The sequence below is a fragment of the Diplodia seriata genome (genome assembly GCF_021436955.1).
Source record: "Diplodia seriata strain FDS-637 chromosome Unknown scaffold_3, whole genome shotgun sequence".
NCBI classification, from domain to species: domain Eukaryota; kingdom Fungi; phylum Ascomycota; class Dothideomycetes; order Botryosphaeriales; family Botryosphaeriaceae; genus Diplodia; species Diplodia seriata.
Window position 1 is genome coordinate 645,323 of NW_027117310.1, and position 19,681 is coordinate 665,003.

General features: G+C 57.0%; 5 protein-coding genes across 5 annotated transcripts; 3 read left to right on the plus strand and 2 right to left on the minus strand.

The window, feature by feature from the left end:
- Window positions 1–695: 695 nt before the first annotated feature.
- Window positions 696–2,842, plus strand: DBF4 (Cdc7p-Dbf4p kinase complex regulatory subunit; the record flags this gene model as incomplete). The annotated part of the gene is made up of 4 exons (XM_066774418.1): window positions 696–1,136; window positions 1,193–1,368; window positions 1,503–2,682; window positions 2,744–2,842. The coding sequence occupies 4 exons, from the start codon at window positions 696–698 to the stop codon at window positions 2,840–2,842; spliced, it is 1,896 nt and encodes a 631-aa protein (XP_066634537.1).
- Window positions 2,843–5,206: 2,364 nt separating this feature from the next.
- On the minus strand, window positions 5,207–6,166 carry ECM31 (cell wall biogenesis and architecture protein; the record flags this gene model as incomplete). Its single annotated transcript, XM_066774419.1, has 2 exons — window positions 5,207–5,842; window positions 5,900–6,166. The coding sequence occupies 2 exons, from the start codon at window positions 6,164–6,166 to the stop codon at window positions 5,207–5,209; spliced, it is 903 nt and encodes a 300-aa protein (XP_066634538.1).
- A 1,271-nt stretch (window positions 6,167–7,437) lies between these two features.
- Window positions 7,438–8,579, plus strand: ubc8 (ubiquitin-conjugating enzyme E2 H; the record flags this gene model as incomplete). Its single annotated transcript, XM_066774420.1, has 6 exons — window positions 7,438–7,470; window positions 7,550–7,557; window positions 7,838–7,875; window positions 7,963–8,077; window positions 8,177–8,358; window positions 8,440–8,579. The coding sequence occupies 6 exons, from the start codon at window positions 7,438–7,440 to the stop codon at window positions 8,577–8,579; spliced, it is 516 nt and encodes a 171-aa protein (XP_066634539.1).
- Window positions 8,580–11,370: 2,791 nt separating this feature from the next.
- Window positions 11,371–11,631, minus strand: SLS55_002941 (uncharacterized protein; the record flags this gene model as incomplete). The annotated part of the gene is made up of 1 exon (XM_066774421.1): window positions 11,371–11,631. The coding sequence occupies one exon, from the start codon at window positions 11,629–11,631 to the stop codon at window positions 11,371–11,373; it is 261 nt and encodes an 86-aa protein (XP_066634540.1).
- Window positions 11,632–14,799: 3,168 nt separating this feature from the next.
- On the plus strand, window positions 14,800–16,787 carry PKC1_1 (Serine/threonine kinase; the record flags this gene model as incomplete). Its single annotated transcript, XM_066774422.1, has 6 exons — window positions 14,800–14,842; window positions 14,946–15,068; window positions 15,132–15,243; window positions 15,296–15,500; window positions 15,556–15,711; window positions 15,765–16,787. The coding sequence occupies 6 exons, from the start codon at window positions 14,800–14,802 to the stop codon at window positions 16,785–16,787; spliced, it is 1,662 nt and encodes a 553-aa protein (XP_066634541.1).
- Between the last annotated feature and the right edge of the window lie 2,894 nt (window positions 16,788–19,681).

Sequence of the window (19,681 nt, forward strand, 5' to 3'; positions counted from 1 at the left end):
GGCGGACGGCGAGAAGCGACTTTTGAAGATGCAGCTCATTCAAACCTGCATGATGGCCACCGTCATAGCGGATGGCCCCGCTTCTGTTGTTGTTGTTGTTTACGTCGTTGTTTAGATGGGGGCGAGATCGACCGCCGAAGGGCCGCGGGGCCGGCTGATGGCCTGTGGTGCGCGCGCGATCTGGCCGCTTGAGGGTGGCCGGGCGCATGCTAGGAAATATTTCAAGTTATAGCGCAGAAGCGCAGCATGTGCAGTGCGACAGATCGTGGAATGGCTGGACGCGTGCGGCAGTTGTTGTGAAGATTCATTGACCTAGGGGGCCGTCGCGTTGCCGGGGACGGCTCGCTTCGTCGAAAGTCCGTTCGTGGGCCTAGCGCCTGCATGCTTGACTCTTGACGCAGACCAGCCACAACACAGCTGCGAGTCTGCTCTCCCACCTCCTCCCCCACACCAGGCCAATCTTCGACATTCACTGGCCGCTCGTTCCATCGCCGCCCCCGCTTATAACCCTCGGCACGTCGCCCGACGCCATGTACATCGCCCGCTACTAAGGCGTCTCGACGTGTCGCAGCACCACCCGCGTGAGCTGCTCGCTCTGCCCATCTACCGTCCGCCGCCCGTGAGCTCGTTTGACCGAGCTGTCCTCACGCATGGCAGCAGTCTCCGTGCCTCCATCGCCCCGGCCCTTGTCCAACATGACGTCGTCGCGTCGAGTCCCACTCGCCAACATCCCCAATGCCACCAACTCGCCCTACCGGCCAAACGCGGCAACAGCGACCAAACGACCGCGTTCCCACGCGAGCGAACAAAGAGACGCCGCGTATACCGGCCAGCCGCCTGCTAAGAAGCTGTATCTGGGAGAGAACGACGTGGAAAGCCGTCGTCAGACGCTCTTGAAGAACGCGGGTCACACCCCGGCGTCTGCCGTTCACAAGAAACTGGAGGCAGCACGCGACACCAAGGCCAGCCAGAAGCCGGCCGAAAAATCACAGAAGGTCGTCCAAGATAACTTCGAAACTATTCGCCAATGGCAGAAGCACTACCGCAAGGTCTTCCCGCAATACGTCTTCTACCTTGAGAATATACCCGCCGATGCACGGGCCAGAGCAACAAAACAAATACTGGCCCTAGGAGCTGTACGACCCCACCCCCCACGGTTCATTTCAATATACTGATGTTTTCGTACTACTAGCGCGAAGAGAAGTTCTTCTCCAAGTCGGTCACCCACGTCGTCACGACGCGTCAGATTCCCCCCGAGCAGCCCGCGTCGAGCTCGGTCGATAGCCGAGCCGCGTCCTCCGCCGTCACCACCACCTCGCAGGATGAAACAAGCCAATTGCGAACCATTAATCCTTCGCTCCTCGACCGGTCGGGAGAATCGCAAGGCACACGTACTAGGCTCGCTCTTGAGCTTGCTGCTGCCAGGAAGCCGGCCATGCCCACTTCGCAAGGGCATGTCTTCCATTCTCCAAAGCTATGTTCACCCGCTAATTCAAGTATAGTATCCACCAGGATGCCGAGCCGCGTACGCGGGGTGGCCACAATGGCGACATCCTCGTCAAGGCAAGGGAGATGGGAATGAAAATATGGGCCCTGGAGAAACTCGAGAGGATCCTGAACACCATGTTTAACACGGACACTGGAGAGCAAGCTCCTGCCCACAACACGCGGGGAAGCACGGCGGTCACTGCTTCCAAGGCTCGCGGTGCCGACCTCTCCCAGCTCTTGAAGAATGAGAAGGTCAATGGCCCGGCTGACCGCGACCTCGCTGTTTCCACCAAGGACATGGCCCATTTCCGTGGCTACTATGTCTACATCCACTGTATGAACGAGAAGTACCGCCCGGTCATCATGAGGGACTACCCCAAGGTGTCTGTGAGGGAGGAGGGGAAATGGCCTCAATTCCGTCTCACTGCCCCTGGAAGGTGTCCGTTCGTAGAGGATCCGCAACACCTGAAGAAATGGCATTTGCAGGAACAACAGAAGACGACCCAGCAGAAGGCAGAGCGGCCCGCTGCCGCTCCTCGTACTCGCTCTGCCTCTGCAGCCCTGGAAGCATCTAAGCAGCGTGTTCCCAAGGTGGAGCAGAAGAGACCGCAGACTGCGAACAACAACGTGTCAAGGCGTGGAAGCGTGGCAGAGGAGTCTACTGACACAATTCTGTCCAAGCCTCTTGATCCGCCGAAGCTCATCCCTGCGAAGCGTAGAGAGCCCGATGGCATCCCCCCGCTCTTTGGCAGTGCCCAGGCCAGCTTACGTGCGATGCCCCGCTATGCCGGTGGTGAACCTATTGCTTCTGGTGTGCAACCATCTAACATTACGTCTGCCATCAAGTCTCAAATGATTTCCTCCACGGCTGCTGCCCCCGGTGCTCGTGCTGGCACCAGCAAAGAACTCAACCAGTTGAGCAGGAAAGTCTTGGAAAGGAACAGCGTACCCAACAGCACGAACTCTACGGCCATGACAGATATCAGAGCGGCAATCAATGGTGACCGTGCTGCCCCGCCTCGAGCCGCAAAGAACAAGGCCCGAGCAAACATTACAGGTGTCCCCGACTCAGAAGAGGTTGAGAAACAAAGCGGCCGCAGGGTGATCGTAGATCGTAGGAAGAAGTCCTTTGAGAAGGAGCCCAAGCCTGGATACTGCGAGAACTGCCGTGAGAAGTTTGACGACTTTGATACTGTAAGTTTTTTTTTTTTTTTTTTCCTGCGAGGAACCTTACGCAGACTAACAACGGCGACAGCATACCGTCAGCCGCAAGCACCGCAAATTTGCGACTACCAAGGACAACTGGGAGGACCTCGATAAACTGCTCAGCGAACTGAAGCGACCCTACTTATGACGCAGTCCTGCGAACCACCTTGTACAAAGCCCGTCAAATCGTTCCAAAACGGCAATGCAAGCACCCGGCTTGTCTGATCCAACTTATGATTGGTCCTCAACCGCGTGCCATGCCAATCCGTCCTACCACGACTATTTCCTTTTCGAAACATGACAGCCATACAACGTGGCATTTGGAAGCTTCCGACCATTTGGTCCCCTTCCAAAGTCTTCGTACGTTTCTGCGTGCTTATTCAAGAATACCCCAAAAACAAGCTACTTTATTCGCCTCCGCGGCGGATCAACCCTACTGCATTATATGGCGCATCTCTCTTCGAGCTGGCATTCTCCCTTTCAACCCACAACCGAAATGACGCGCGAAGCTACGGCTCGTGCTTACTGTACATGTAGATTCTTCTGACGGCTAAAAATACCTTGCGTTGATTAAGTTCGCGACCACAGCTTCCGGGGAGGATTTCCGGGTGGGCGAGGACAGCTGCTGGCGTTGGTGCTATGACAATGACGGGGCTGGGACTATTGCTTTTATGCTGGCTTAGCTGCTTGTCGGTGGGAACGGGGATGGTCGAGGAACGACCGATGGCTAATGTCTGAACCGCATCAGTTTGTGTACATACTTTTGGTATATGAACATAAACGGATCCAGGCTTTTTGAATGTACCGTTCGCTTTGCTGGAGTGCAGTGGTGGTGCTGAGGCAGGAACCAGAGCACATAGACAAGCGAGTATGACGTATGATAGACACGACCAACATCATTGATTCCAGAGGGTCTTTGCGACGCGTTCCAGAATCGGACGCGGCTGGGGCATTCCTCTCACTTCAGCCTTATCGGAATGATATCGGGTAGATCCGCGTCCACGAACGGCAGCTCGTCGCAGTTCCCGAGCAGGGGTAGTAGTCGGGTAGGTGCACGGTGGATGGCGGGGACGAGCGCGGCGCCAACGACGTGCGGCCGGCCACTGCGAGTCGCGCACCACGACCTCCCGACCACATCGCTAACCAAAGGGCAGCAAAGCTCTCCCCCTTGGATCCCGGGAAAGCTCATTACTCTCACCAGACCTACCTCTTTACCCCTCGCCCTCACCTTTCCAACGCCCCACGTTCTGCACCACGTTTGGGCTCAAACGACCTCAGTCCAGGCAACCACATCAACCCAGCAACAAGGCCAAACACACGCATCGCATCGGCGATCGACGGGAGGGAGAGCTGCCAAGCCCTCGAAAACCAAACGCCAGCTCCTCCAGACTGCTGTCTGCCATGTCTTCTTCTTCTCCTCCTCCGCCCGGAACCTACCCCGCCGACGTCACCGCATCGGACTCTCCCGCCCCGCAATCCCCGGCTATCCCCGGAGCGACTGGATCCTCACCTTCCACTCCCGACGTCCTTCTGCGCGCCGACGATGGCCACGGAGAAGGAGGGGGGCCAGCAGGCGCCGGTCCGGATCTGCCGATGACGATGCAGGCGTCGGTGATCTTGACGAGCTTGCCTAAGGATGCGAAGAGCGCGCTGGAGGGTGCGGGGGAGGTGGAGGTTGAGAAGGGTGAGTTGCTACTACAGCCTTTTTCTTTCTCTTTCTTTGTCATGTTTCTTTTTTTTTTTCTGAGAATGATGCTTGCATCCTTTCTTATGAGTTTTTCGAGAGGCCCTGAGCCATACTGGTGGTGGCATACCGGTTGGATATCACCTTTTGCACCATGCCTTGGTCTCATGGTCTCTCATTGCATTCCGCTACCCTGTTTCATCATCCGTCTTATCACTCTCCCTCTATCAAGCCAGCTCGGTTACAGCACTGACGCCGTCTTCGTGTTACAGTCAAGATCCGCTTTCGCGCTGTTGGCTCAGCGCCTGGCCTCAACCAACCCGTCAGGAAGCTCTCCTCGACCGCGCGCTTCGAGTCGGTGGTGCGATTCCTGCGCAAGCAGCTCCGTCTTCAGGATCATGAGAGCGTCTTTTGCTATGTCAACAGCGTGTTCGCGCCTGGTTTGGATGAAGGCATCGGGAACTTGTGGAGGGTGAGTGGGCTGCATTTTTCCAGTGACGCTTGCAGCAATACGTCATTTTGCCTGAAAGAAGTAATGTGACTGATACGGCTTTGCAGTGCTTCAAGACCAAAGACGAGCTTGTGGTTGCGTATTCGATAACACCGGCATTTGGGTGAAAAATAGTACGGGTAGTGCAGGTGAGCTAGAAATCTTCTCGTTCCTTCAATTCCATATGGCTGACGACAAAGCAGACACCTCCAGACAACGCATTACACATGCATTTCTAAGGATATAAGAGACAACGACGCCCTCAAGAGGGGTAGCGACAGGGTATATCAAAAGCGCACATGACCATCCATAATCAATGACCATCCATCCCATCATCCTTACGAAGCCTTCCCGTCCACACCAATCTTCTCGGCAATCAACCGCTCGAACTCGGCGAGCTCCTCCTTGGCAACCGGGTACGTGTGTTCAGGCGCGGGATAAGCACGCGACTTGACGTCCTTCTTGTATTCGGTAATGGCGCGTATGCTCTCGGCCCACACGTTGCCGTATTGCTTGACGAACTTGGGGATGAAGCGGCCGGGCGGGAAGTTACCCAGCATGTCGACCTGAACGAGGACCTGACCGGAGCAGCCGTTGCCGGCGCCGATGCTAATGGTCGGAATGCTCAACTTCTTCGTCACCAAAGTTGCGACCTCGGCAGGCACGGCTTCCACTACCATGGCGAAGGCACCCGCTTCCTGGACCGCGAGGGCATCTTGCAGCAGCTTGAGCGCACCAGCGGTGGACTTGCCTTGCACGCGGAAGCCGCCGAGCGCGTTCTGGCGCTGGGGCGTCAATCCGATGTGGGCAAGGACAGGGATGCCGGCGCGAGTGATCTTGGCAATCGTGGGAGCCATTTCGATGCCGCCTTCGAGCTTCACGCCCTGCATACGGCCTTCCTTGACAAAGCGAATGGCAGTCTCGAGTGCTTGCTCGGGTGCGATTTCGTAAGAACCCATAGGCATATCACCAACCTGAGAAGGCAACGTCAGCGTTTATGCATGTTTTCCAAGCAGTGGGGAGCATCATACAGTAAAAGAAGACTTCGTAGCGCGCGCAACAGAGCGGCAATGCACCAGCATGTCTTCCACCGTAACCTCGCTCGTGTCCTCCATGCCCATGGCAACCATGGCGAGACTATCGCCAACAAGAACAATGTCCATGCCGGCATGATCGGCGAGGTGTGCCGAGGGGAAGTCGTGGGCGGTGAGCACGGTGATGGGCTCGTTCTTGCGGTGCAGCGCCTGCAGGGTGTTGATGGTCACCTTCTTGCGCGGCGCCGTAGGAGGTGCGCCCATGGGCGAGTGCGAGCTGTTGCGCGCCTGCATGAGCGGCAGCAGCAGAGGGCGCTCGGCGGCGGCAGGCGACGTGCGCAGCAGGCCGCGGGCAAAAGGGGCCAGGCGGGTCATGGCAGCACGCGACATGGTTTTCGGCCGGAACTCCGCAGTCCAAGTTCTTAATGTGGATGTGAAAGAGGATGGTGGAAAATGGCGGTTCCGATGAAGTTGCGACCGGCGGGATGAGGCGGGAGAGCCATTGTTTGCGCGCGCGCAGGGTTTTTATGAGGGCCGGGTTCGTGATGTTTTCTGCTGCGCAGGCCAGAGTACGTTGGAGTTGTGAGCCCTATCCCTCGGCCCGGCCGGGCTCAGCCAATGCGGCAAGCTCCCCTTCTCAGCCTTCGGAGTTCCGGTCTTTGTCTGGCGGGCTGAGGTGAGCATGGCAGTGCAGCTGTGCCGAGGCTCATGGGGCTGCCTTGCTACCGCTCTTGTGCGGGGGCGTGCGCTTTGTATAGTTTTGTGGGTGTTGTCGCCAAAATGCACCTTGAGGGCTGCTCGACCCTGGCCCACTGCGGCGTCGAGGGTGCTCACTCCGCCCTTATCGATACCGCCGGGTCGAGTCATTCCCCATGCCCCAGCGCCGCCTGTGCAACATCGGCCAGCACAAGCTTGGAAGGCGGCTGAACAGGGACGGCTCAAAGAAGCACTGCATTGTCTGCTTGCACCAATGCGGCACGCCTCGGGCTGCAGCTGGACGAAGCGGGCCCCCTCTGCACACCCAACTCCCCACTGGCCGGCTCGCGTGCCTCATGACTTGGCCTCACGGTCCGGCCGGCGTGACTGCCGCCCGCGCCAATAATGACGAGACCGAGCTGGCCACTGCCCACCTGCCGCAACTCCTCGACCTCATCCACCCACTGTCCCTCCGCCTTCTTACTTTTACAACGCCAACGACCTGTCTCCCGCCGTCCCTCCGTCGGCAAGCTTCCTAGCCCGCAGCCGGACCACCTACGCCACGCTCAAAGCGCCATCCCCCGCCGCTTCCTCCCCCGACAGCCTTCGCCCGCACCATCTACCTCCCGGCTCCCGCCGCCCATTATCCGTCGCGCTACCACAAAGGTTCTCCCCCCTCTTCCGGAACGCCACGGCGACATCGGCCCGGCCGCGGCTTGACCCTCGACTGCTCTGCGCTCGCCTTGCCGTGATTGTTTCCACACCCCGATCCGCTGCCCACACCTGAGGCCCTACCCCGCGAACATCCTCACACACGCGAACGCCAAAGACTCGCCACCATGAGTAGCCCGAAGCGGAGAATCGAGACGGATGTAGGTCATACTTATATTGCGGCTTCAAATGATTAGAGGACTAGGGGCTGACGGAGCACTTCTGGTGCGGCGAACATAGGTCATGAAGTACGTTGCGGATAGTCGATGAAGGACGTCGTGATAAGGGAGGCTGCTGCTAACATTCGGGCAGGATGTATGTTGGAATCGCCACCAACGCGACACTGGACCGTGCTGATGCGCGCGCAGGCTGATGAGCGACTATGAGGTCACTCTAGTCAATGATAACAGTGAGCAGACCTGCGCAGAGCCGATATCGCATTGTTGGTACTGACGTGCTGCGTAGTGTTCGTTCTCACGACACGGGGAGAGGCGCAAACCCCTCTGCAGCAGACTGACGGAATCGCAGGCAAGAGTTCTATGTGCGGTTCAAGGGACCGGAAGAGAGTATGGAACACCTATATAGAATTCTCGCACATTGCTGCGCCCCGCCGTGAGCCCGACTTGGTTAACGCTTCTGTTTTCGACCTGCAGCTCCCTTCGCCGGCGGTCTGTGGAAGATCCACGTCGAGCTGCCCGATCAGTATCCGTACAAGAGCCCCAGCATTGGCTTTGTGAACCGCATCTTCCACCCCAACATCGACGAACTGTAAGTTTGGTTTCTACCCGTGTGTGGCCGCCGGCTGCCCCCAGGCTGCTACAACTATGTCTGCGGGGACACGAATGCTGAGACAGCCGCGCTTTACAGGTCCGGCTCCGTTTGCTTGGACGTCATCAACCAAACATGGTCGCCCATGTACGACATGATCAACATCTTCGAGGTCTTCCTCCCCCAGCTCCTGCGCTACCCGAACCCTACCGATCCGCTGAACGGCGAGGCGGCTGCTCTGCTTATGCGCGAGCCCAAGAGCTATGATGCTAAAGTCAGAGGTGCGTTTACCATCATCTCCAGCTTGATGAGGCTTGGTTTGGAGGAGTCATAGAGCCACAGAGTCTAATTTGTATGCGCAGAGTACGTCAACAAGTTCGCCTCCAAAGAGGCCGCCGATGAGGGCGACGAGGACAGTGACGAGGAGGAAGAGATGAGCTCGGTTGGCAGCTACGAGTCGGGCGATGATGAGGAGCCAGCTGGCAACATGGAGGAGATTTAATCTTGCTCCCTCTTTTTTCGCGCCACCTTTCTCTCGTCATTCCCGCCTTCCCCTTACGCCCAATTGATTAATGTCTCCCTCTCCCTGCATAAGCGAGCATCACCACAACGGATACGGTTCTTCCCCTCTCCCCTTCCCCCCCTCCTGGCTTCTACGGACAGATTGCTTGGCCGAATTGGGTATTTTGGCGCAACAGGGGGGTTTTTCGATCGAAGGCTTTGACCATTGCTTTGTTCTTTTGGAGATACATACCAGTCAGAAACGGGCGCGGTTTCCATGGTTTTTTGCCTCGGTGCGCTTGCAATTTTGCTTTTTCCAATTTTGCCGGCAAGCTGGGCGGTTGAGAATGTAAGGCGTATCCCCGTTCTGCGGGTGCCCGAGTGTCCAGCAGACACGGAAATATCGGGTATAGGCGCAAGAAGGGGCGCTATCGGAGTCGCGGAAAGTGGCGAGGCACCACGTAAAGACTATGGAACTGAGATGATTGGAGGGAAGGGGATGCGAGGGGTTGAAGTAGCGGCCAAACAGCTCGGAAAAGAGGAGTTGTTGCGAGAATGATAACCTGTTCTCTTGTTTTTTATTTTCGGTCCTAACCGATATCCTAGTTTTGGCGTGTCGTGAAAGCTTCGGTGGGTGATGTTGTTGAACGCTGCTTCCTCTTCAGATGGAGGGGACCTTCACATGAGAGCGTTTCCTCTGCACTCAAGTCGAAAATGACTCTTTGCTCATTTTCATAGCTTTATTTCGTCCGAGCGACCGAGATGGTCAACAAGTGGTAGTCCCTCTTCGTCATTCTTGCCGCTGTTGCTTGCTCGACGCTACCCAAATGACGGGGTGAAAGGTACGGAGACAAATAACATTGGGGATGACTGCAACCGTTTTCGCGTCTGCTGTACTAACGTTGGTGTATGCTCGATACGTGTTGTGTGCGCTTTTCACACACATTTTACTACAGGCCGCTGGATGGCAAAGTGGACGCATACGCACATATCCCGGAATGGATATCCTTAATGGAGGTGGAGCTTAGGATGGGGGGAGGGTGGTTCGAACTGCTCGCTCTGCGTTGGAGGGTTCTCCGGCCAGCTCCGCGGATAATGTTTAGTGCTTCTATCCGCCAAATGTCCCAATTTCCCCCCGTCTCTAGAGGTTCTGGCCAATGGCAGTCATTGGAGAGGGGACTGGCGTGCCCAAAATTTGTGGGAGTGAAGGATAATCTCTTGGAAGACATCGACCTGATTATTCGAGAAGCATAACTTCTCTCGAAAACGCCGGAAGAGATCTTGGTCTCCGTGGGAAATGATGTTGTGGATGAATCTTTCAACATCACAAGATGGATAAGACAGGGAGAGGCATCTCTGATGCTGATGAACGTATCTCAAGGTGGGCAATGCCAGATTATCAAGGCCTAAATATCTAGTGCTTTGTCCCACTTGTCCCTCTCCTTTGAATAATACTCTTGAAGTGCTCTCTCCACGTCTTGGGCCATTTCATGAAGTCGTAAGGAAGGCGAAGTTGCCTTGTCGGGATTCAGTTGGAGTTTCCTTTCATCTTTTGAAGAATGTGTAGGACCTTGTCTTCCAGTATCTTGGAGTTGGCTAATAAAGACAGGCCTTGCAGATGTGCCATCGCAGATATCAGCCTTCCATCGAGATTTGGCGTGCTGAAATTTATTTGAAACTGGTAGAACGCGAACATCAATAGAAGCAGATGATGTTCATCTGATAAATCAGCTTTGAGCAGCCGAGATTTTTCGCACTCACCTGTGGGGTTACAGAAGCTTAATCTTCCTTGTCTTGGAAATTTATTCGGCCTCTCGACTATCCCGGTCTCGTCTTCGAAGTACGTATCTAGGCTTGGGGAAAACAACGTGCCGTGTATGACCCACTCGATGAAAGATTAACCATGGTCAAGATCCTTGCATGCATAATGGTAGAAATACCAAGTACGGTAGGCATACCCTCGTTTCGAAAGGCATCTTGTCCTTCAAATGTGTGCTCTATCAAGGCCACCACGGATGTCTCCTTTTGCATTTTGAGGAAAACGACGCATTCAATGGCGATTTTGGAATCTTCAATCAGGCATCGGTCGAATCTATGCATATTTTTTTTTAGTGCAGTTCAGCCCACAGAGAAGCATTGCTTCTTACCTTTGAAACAGAATGTCGCCAAGATCAGTTCTCCAAGCTGGCATGGCAGAAAAAGGTCGAGGTGACAGGGTTGTTGAGTTCCCTAACATTCAGATCTGAAAGTCGCAGTCCTCCATTAAACCAGGATCTTCCGGAGCGGAGAGCTTCGAGTAAGTATCCTTGACACTCTTTATCTTCCATGTTATCGATGGAAAAGTATCATATGCAAGGGAGCCTTACTTGTCCAAGCAGTTGAATTTCGTAACCTCGAGAATCAGTTGAAGGGATCAGGCTTCTTAGAGGATGGTTGGAAACAATGTCTGTAAGAATCCATGAGGCTTTCAAAAAATCAACGTAGGCTTGGCAATGAGCTGGACCATCATCAGCATTTGATGTTTTCGATTGGGCCTGAAGATCAATCAGCGCACCATTATCAATAGCTAAGCACTTGGGTCTACCTTCAAAAGCCACCAACGGCGAGCCCGCAGCCAGTCATCAACTCCAATCGACGCTGATTGACGGCCTCCGGTCTGGGCAGTTAGAAGCAGCCTAGCCTCGATCCACTCAGAAGCTTCCTGACCGTAGCTTGAATTCACAGATGAGTGTGGTGGGACTTGACGTCGAAGCGCCCTTGAGTATCTCGTATTTGTTGGGTAGTTCCTCAATCTATTTCCTAATTTTCTCGGTCTGGCTCAGGATTTGGCCGGCAAGGTTGAGCGTCTCCTGTTCGGACTGGTTGACGACGGAATCCGGAGGGGAACCTCCTGCTGGGAGGAGTTCCATGATCTTGTTCAGGATGCCCATTTCCTCTTCCGAGGCCCTCAGTTCTGCTGGAGCATTGCCCGAGACCTCAACCACATTCCGATACAGCTTCCAACAAAGATCCCCAACGGCGACCACGTCACCGACTGACACACCGAACGACATGTCTCGAATAGAGTCCCGAGGGAGGTGTGGACCTTGTTGGAGTTGTCGAGACTTCAGCCTGATCACGCCGAGGTGTGGCGTAGTCCTGGAAGAAGCTCAGTAAGCATGCAAAGGCTTTTCGATTGGGCAACTGAAGCGCGATGCCTGGTCCCACGTCACGAGGGCTTTCCGCTTACGCGAATTATCCTATCTTTCCAGCTTCGTCGTAGATCATGTTTGTAGGCCTCAGATTGCAGGACAAAGTGGAGAGGCTGAGAGAACCATTCACAATTGGTTCGGATCTCCGACAATCTCTATCCACTGCCGTCGTTGGGTCAAACAGCGAAACGCATAACGTGGACTCCCGGGATAAGTCTTATCGTATACACACAAGGCTAAAGCCGGTTTCCCACATGTTTCAGATGGATTATTGCTCGACGTCCAGACACCCAAGAAAGGGCACCATTGCGGTCGGAGAGAAGCTGTCCCGCGAATCGGGATTTTGTCTAAAATGCCACGAGGCGGAGGAGGCAACGAGGCAACCGAGAATTGGTATCACTGTGATGCAGAAACAAGGCGTGGCGCATGATGACAATAACGAAGGTGCCCATGCGTTCTCTCGTCGGAACTGCTAGAGGACAGCACTGGGTTCTCCGTGTAGGCGCATAGGCAAGCATACCCAGGCCGCGGAAGCGCGGGCCTCAATCCTTCGGCTACTGCTGCAAAGCATATGAGAGATGGGTCATGGCGGGCTGCCAAGACCCGAAGCCTGATTACCTGGGTAGCATTCGTCTAAAAGTGCCGGTGTAAGCTGGGGTGTGGGGGCCGGGCCACGAAAAAGCAAAGGTATGTCAATAGCGCCGTCCGAGGTGAGACGTTGGAACAAGACATTCGCAATCCACTTCGGGGGCAGCTTGTTCGCGTTAGTGGCAACGGGTGCCCGTTCGTCCCGCACGCAACCACGTTCAAGCGCCTGCCCGAAGACCCCCCGGCGCACGCAGCCCAACGGTGATCGACATCATGCTCCAGGGAGAGAAACCGGCGGTCGCGTCCCCTGGCGCACATCTGCTCAGTCTCGAATATCCTCATTGGCCGGGACGATGCGCCGAGCCAAAACGAGGACCAAATATGCAGCCCATCGGCCACGCGAGTCCTGACGCGCAATGTGTTAACACACGTGTGGCAAATGCCGATTCTCCTGCTTGATGATGCAGCGGCCAGGGTGCCAGGAGATCGTGTGGGTGTTGCATGCGTTCATTGGGCCCTGCGCCATGTGGAAAGCTACCAACAAGAGAACATTCCGCTGAGGGCCGTCAGCCGTGGCCTTTCGAGAAACATGGCCCTGAAACAGAAGGGTCGCACAGCGTCCGAAGAAGGCTTTGGGCGCATCGCCCCTCATGGTTGCTTCCGCAGAGCCCGTGTCTGCATTGCGATTCAATGCAGACCTCAGGGACACCGATCCCCGTCCTTGAAACCTACCCTTGCTCTTGCAGTATGCAGTTCACGGACCTGCGTCATTTTGGGGCGGAGACGAAGGGTTCGAGAAAATAAGCGGTGATCGTCAAGCGCGTGGCCTGCGAATAATGTAAATTTGGAAAAGCATGGAGATGTGGAGCCGTGGTGGCAGAGGCAGCACGAGGCCGGACAGGGGCCTGATGACGCGTGGAGCACGTTGTCCAAATGAACGCTGTCGTACAGTGACCGGTCGTGCCGGGGAACGGGGAAAGGAGCATTAGACGACTGGTGCCAGTCCGTGCCAGTGGGATTGGCACAGCCAGCGTTGCAGCTCTCTGGCCCGTGGTCGTGGGGAGCGTTTGCTGGGACTGTCGAATGAGGCGTCGGTGGGAAACCCCGCCATTGATCATCGGCAGCCATTCCGGACATAAAGGAGCACCCAAATATTTCCGGCCTTTGCGCGTGAAACGAATCCGGGGGCTGAAGACTTCCAGAAGAAAAAAGAAAGCAGCGGTGCATTGGACGCGCTCTTTTATTTCGTGCACCCAGCCCAAGGGTTCGCCGGCTGGGCGATCTCGTATTGGCGCGCGAATGAAACAAGAGGGCCTGTCAGAGACACGGTCTCGCGTGACGAGGGCGGAAGGATCGTGAGCGACCGACATAAGCGACGCGTGGTAGTGGGCGAAGGGCGTCTGATGAGCCTCCTGTTCCCAGGCTCCCGGGCCCAGCACATGGCGGAAGATCCACCTGCTCGTTTAGGGGCTCGGAGGTGAAGGACCGAAGGGCGACAGATGACATGGCTGGCACCGCGGCAGAGGCACCAGGGGCGCGCAGAGGGCGTCTGGAGGAGCGGAGTTCCGCCGGCGGAGGGCGACCGGACAGGCGGTGGTCCCCAGCGGCCAGATCGGCGCCACGAGATGAGATGAGTGCACTCAGCCCTGCGGCGGGCGGAGCGTCGACGGGTGGGCCCTTGGCAGGCTCGTCGCGTCGGCCGCGAGATGCGGCACAGCTGGTGGGACGGTGCGGCTCCTGCAGGTGAGTGGCGTCGCCGGGCTGCAGCGAGACGGTTTGGTGCTGGCGGATCGGCGGGCGTTGCTTCTGGAAGAGTGGAAGGCGTGGAGATTGGCCAGCACGGACTGAGGCAGAGCACGCAGCTGACGCCCGGCGCGGGCGGGCGAGCGGTTTCAGGGCCACGCGTGAGAGCGCTGCTGCTGGCTGCTGGCTGCTGGGGCGGCGGCGCTGGTGCTGTGCTGGAGCAGGCGGTGCTGGGCTGGCGGGGGCGAGCGCAGCGGTGCGGCCCCGAATCTTCACGCGGCGTCTCGCCCTTATTACGCGCTGCAGATCCGCAGTCGCGCGCGATCGGAGATATACACGCGCAGGGCAGCGTGCTGGAGCGGCGCCGCGGCTGCGACCATCGCGCGCTGGCCAGAGCTGGGGCCCCCTGCGTCTGCCTCCTAACCTACATAGAGCGCCCTCTCTACAACACTAGGGCCGTCTTTTGGCCATACGCCCTCCGCCCTCCTGCAGGCCACCGCGCCCGTTTCACTCTCGCACCCAGCCCTCACCCTACAAACGTCGCGCCTCCCGCTGTCGCCCGCTCCGACCCATCGCTCGCTCCCTCGCGCGCTGCCTCTCCCTCGCCGGCCCCAGCGACGACGACAACCCCAGGCCCTCGCCCGCCGCTGATGCACCACGCGCCCCGACGCGGATGATTCCCTCGCCTACGCCGTCTCAATGGGCAATTCGAACGGGAAGCCGGTAGTCTTTACCGACGAAGGTGCGTCCCAGACAGACACGGGCACAGGCGCCGCACCCCGCCGCCGCCAGAGCGCGCTGCTGGTCGCCTGCCCTCCCACCGCCAGTCCTGCTGACCCGGCCAGTCAACCTCAACCATTTTCGTCTGCTTCGCGTCGTCGGCAAGGGCGCGTTCGGCAAGGTCCGCATTGTCGAGCGCAAGGACACCGGCTTGACGTTTGCGTTGAAGTACATACGCAAAGATGAAGGTGGGCCAATCCCTCGACCCGCGCTAGACATCCCCCCATGCTGACGCTGACGCTGTGTAACAGTTGTGCGGTCTGAGAGCGTGCGCAACATCATTCGAGAGCGCCGCATGCTGGAGCATCTCAACCACCCCTTCCTTTGCAACCTGAGATACAGCTTCCAGGACATTGAGTACCTGTGCGTCCGACCGCCCCCGTCTGCTGCCTCCGTGCTGACCCCGGCCCCCCAGGTACATTGTAGTAGATTTAATGAATGGCGGCGACCTGCGCTTCCACATCTCGCGCAAAACCTTCACCGAGGACGCCGTCCGCTTCTGGATCGCCGAGCTCGGCTGTGCTCTCCGCTATATCCACAGACAGGGCATCGTGCACAGAGACGTCAAGCCCGACAATGTGTTGCTTGACGGCGAGGGACATGTGCATTTGGCCGACTTTGTGAGTTGCTGCCTTGCCGTTGCTGCGCCGCCCGTCTTTGCTAACAGGAGGATAGAACGTTGCTTCCGATTTCACGCCCCAGAAACCGCTGACGAGCAAGTCGGGCACCCTGGCCTACCTTGCCCCCGAGGTCTATGAGGGCAAGGGTTATTCGTGCGAAGTTGATTGGTGGTCTTTGGGGGTGCTGTTCTACGAATGCATCTACAACAAGGTACGCCATTTCTGGGTAGTTGGGGCTTTTTGAAATTTGCTAAATCTCTGAAGCGGCCCTTTGAAGCTCGCTCGCACGACGAACTCTCGGCGAAGATCCAGAAGGCCGAGGTACCTTACCCTGTCACCAGCCCGCCTGTCTCTATGCCGTGTCTGCACGCCATCAGCTCGCTGCTCGAAAAGAACAGGTCGAAGAGGATCGGGGCCATCAGCTTTGAGTCCTTCACCGACAACCCCTTCTTCCGCCCCCTTGACTTCTACGCCCTCGAACACAAAGAAATCGAACCGGTTTTCACCCCGTCGAGCGACAAGACGAACTTCGACGCCACATATGATTTGGAGGAGTTGTTGTTGGAGGAGGCGCCGCTCGAAGCACGGGCACGGAGACAAAAGCCTCGTGAGGCTCTGAAGGAAGATGCATCAGAGGCTGAAATCCGTGCCGAGGAGCTGCACAAGATGATTGAAACGCTATTCGAACCGTTCAACTACACGACTGTGGCTCCAGAGCGCGCCCCAGTTGTCAACCCGGAAGGTGGCACACCGACTGAAACGCAACAGTCGTCGTCTGCAGAATGGCCACGCCCCAAGTCGTCGAGGGCCTGCGACGACGGGAGCCAACTAACACCCACTACCACTAACCCTGGCCACCATCCCCGGCACCTTACTCAGTCTCGGTCCACGACGCAGTCGCCGAACGGCTCGCCCCCGATTCCTGCGGCCAATCTCGCCACCAGCCACCCGGGTCAGCCGCAAGACCAGTTCGACCCCACGACTGATCCCACGTTGCCAGTATCCTACAGCAGGCCGATCAATCGGCAAAGGGGCAGTACGCGCAGCACCAGCATGGGCGGGGGCGTCCAGGTGGTGCTCAGCGAAACTGGCAGCTGGTCGGAAATGGCCAACCAGAGCTCGTCTATGATCACACCGAAGCCGGACATTAATGATCCCAACGCGCAAAAGCCGACGGGCATGCTCGGATTTCTGAGTCGGAAGAAGGGCAGAGACAGGAGCCCCAAGGCGAAAGAGAAGGGTGTGTTGGGAAAGGAGGGTGCCAGGGTCATCATCAGCCAAGGATGATATGTCCTTGATGTTGTAATGATCGCAAAAGTCATCAGAGATGCGAGCACGAGTTTGGATGTGTCTTCTTCAATTGCTTTTACCTGCAGGGCGTCCAGGCGTAAAACACTTTCGTCAGGGTTTGGTCCGCCACGAGCTTTCCTTTTTTTCTTTTTGCCACGAGGAGGGGTTGCTCAGTTTCATACAAAGTGGAGGGCTTTCCCCTGGTGTTCGCCCTGGGGGGAGTCCGGGGTCTAAACGGTTTGGAGATGGCTCTCCTGTTTGTTTTGCATAGTCTTTGTTTTCACTCCGGGTGACCATACTCATGTTCAACTAAAGAGGAGGGCCGTGAGGATTTCCGCTTCCATGTATTCAACCATTGAGGCGACCAAGACGAGCACCGGCTCACCACCTACTCATACCCCGCCTCGCCAATCCACCACAACACCATAGCTTCCACAGAAAGCTCCTAAATAAAGCTCATGCTCGATACACTAGATACCAAATCAATAAATTGAAAGACCAAACAAAGCTTCTCGGCGGCAAGCACGGTTTGGGGTTGTGATTGGCGTCATGACGCGCTCCGCCTCTCGCTTGCCCCAGCTCCTCGAGCTCGTGTTCTGGCCATCAGCACGGGATGTGTCTCGCTTCACTTTTCCGATGCCCCTAGGTTCCCTCTGCTCAGCATGCGAGAGGGAAAGAAAAAGCAAATCTCCGCTCCGCCAATCTCCCGTCCGCTCCGCGCGCGCTCTCCCTGCTCGCCTTCCTCGCTTCCCCGCAAGATCCCTGAACCCAAGCGCACATCAGCTCTACCTGCACCGCACCAAACATCTGCACCGCCCCTATTCTCTTTGGCCTGCCCCGGAGCCCTGTCAGTGTCACTCCGCTTCACTTCATTCTTTTCTGACACACGGGCCCTCGTCGGCGCATATATGAATGACCGCAGTGGTTCCCGGAGAGCTACACAATATGAATGCAACACACATGCGCCAGCCGCTACCAGGTTGACGAACGAACAAGGCGCCGGCAGGCTAACGCAATAGGGTCCGCATGCCCGAAAGCTACGCATGCAGCCGTTCCCGTCGGAAACGAAAAAAAAAAAAAAAAAAGAGAGAGAGAGACCAGCCCGTCCGTCCCAGGGCGAAGCGAGCCAAGCGCGGCTCGAGAGAGATCAGAGACAAGAGAAAAAAACATGGTCCATGCCACGACGAACCAGCCAGAGCAGGGACATTGGCAAGCACACAGGTGACAGAAGTGACCCTGACTCCGTAGCCACAGCGGAAAGGATCCCGAACAACAACTGCCGTGGGGGGGCATATTTCTCGTTCGGCCCATTCAGCAGGGTCTGGGTGTCTAGGCCTAGGTCATGAGGTGGTGGTCCGTGTTGGCTTCCATTCCTCTCTAATTTTTTTTTTTTGCCCACTGCTTTGCCCCCGTCTCGGGGCGCTTTTTGATATCGGTCGACGGATACTACAATTTGCGTTTTTTCCTCACAACGACGGTAAATCCGACGTCGATGGATGGTGGCTTGCCCTTTGGCTGTGGACATGTGCGCGCGCGCGCGTCCGGCGGCCTTCGTTCCTGCACGGAGGAAGGAGAATGCAAAGATCGCCGGCGGGCTTCATCAATCGTCCCACCACCAGCCTTGTTCCCGGACGTTTCGCACGTAATGATGGTGCAAACGGCCATGCATGTAAAAAGCGTCGTACATGAGGCTTGAAGTGCTCGGGTGGGCTAGGGGACCGTCGGCGAAGGTGATTGCTACTTTCGCCGGCGAGCGGCGTATGTGGACGCAGTAGCAGTATCGGAGGCGTTTGCGAAGCCTTCCTGCCTTCCCTACTACTACTCTTGCCACTCGGGCGGAGCGGAAGACGCGTTTCCCATTGAACCAAACACACGCGTTCTCCGGCCCGCTTGGTTTCCCCGTCGGTACGCCGCCGGCACCTTTCTCGCTCTCTAACGCGCGCCCGGGGGGTCTTGATGATGTCGAGCGAATGTCACAGCCGCAGGCGCGGCAGCAGTGGTAGTCAGTCATCGGTTCTCTTTTCTTTTTCAACTGTCATGCATACCTAGGCCCCGCCGAAACGGATGCGGAGGTGACGCCATGGCGCTTCCGCTCTGCCTACTGGCATCAGACTACCGCCTTTGGTAATAGTGCCAACCGCCGCAGCCGGCCCTTCGGTCGGCTCCGTTTTTCTCCCGCAAAGAAAAAACTGCTGCAGCAGGAACGGAGAGAAGAAGCCGAAGGCCGCACATGGCAAGCGGCGGCGGCGGCGGCGGAGGCGGCGGCCGGCGGCGGCTGCTGCTGCTGAACGGGCATCGCCAGCTTCAAACACGAGCATTGTGATAGGCCCGGAAATCCCATGGATCTGCCGTAGGTAGGTATACGACGAGCTTCTCGTCACTCATCAGATCTCCACCATCTGAGATCAGCAACCTAGCTGGATGCATACATAGGTACGCTATCCCTTGTCGCCGGGAAGGGGCATCTGACGAAAGCAACGACCGAAAAAGCCCATACCACGTACGCAGGGCTGGCTTGCTTGTTGTCGGAGGTTGCTCCGACCAGCTTTCCACCAACCCTCGTCCAAAACCATAAATCGTACGTCGATCTGGGAGGGTGGGGGCTTGCATGTGGTCAAGTGGGAAGGGGGAAGAAAAAAAAACAACGCTCCCCTCCACCAGCCCCAACCGAAGAGTAAACATGGTTAGCCGGAAGGAAGGCGTGGGCATATCGCGCGCCGCGCTGCTGGCGCGCAGCCAGCATAACCAAGATTTGCCTTGCCTACATACTAGCAACTCACATGCGCACGTAGCAAAAGCGGTCAAGCAAAACGGACCATACAACGGCGCGAAGGCGCGGGTGGAATCCTTTCCGATTGCTCGTTCCCGCCTTGTTCTTGCGCCCCTACTAG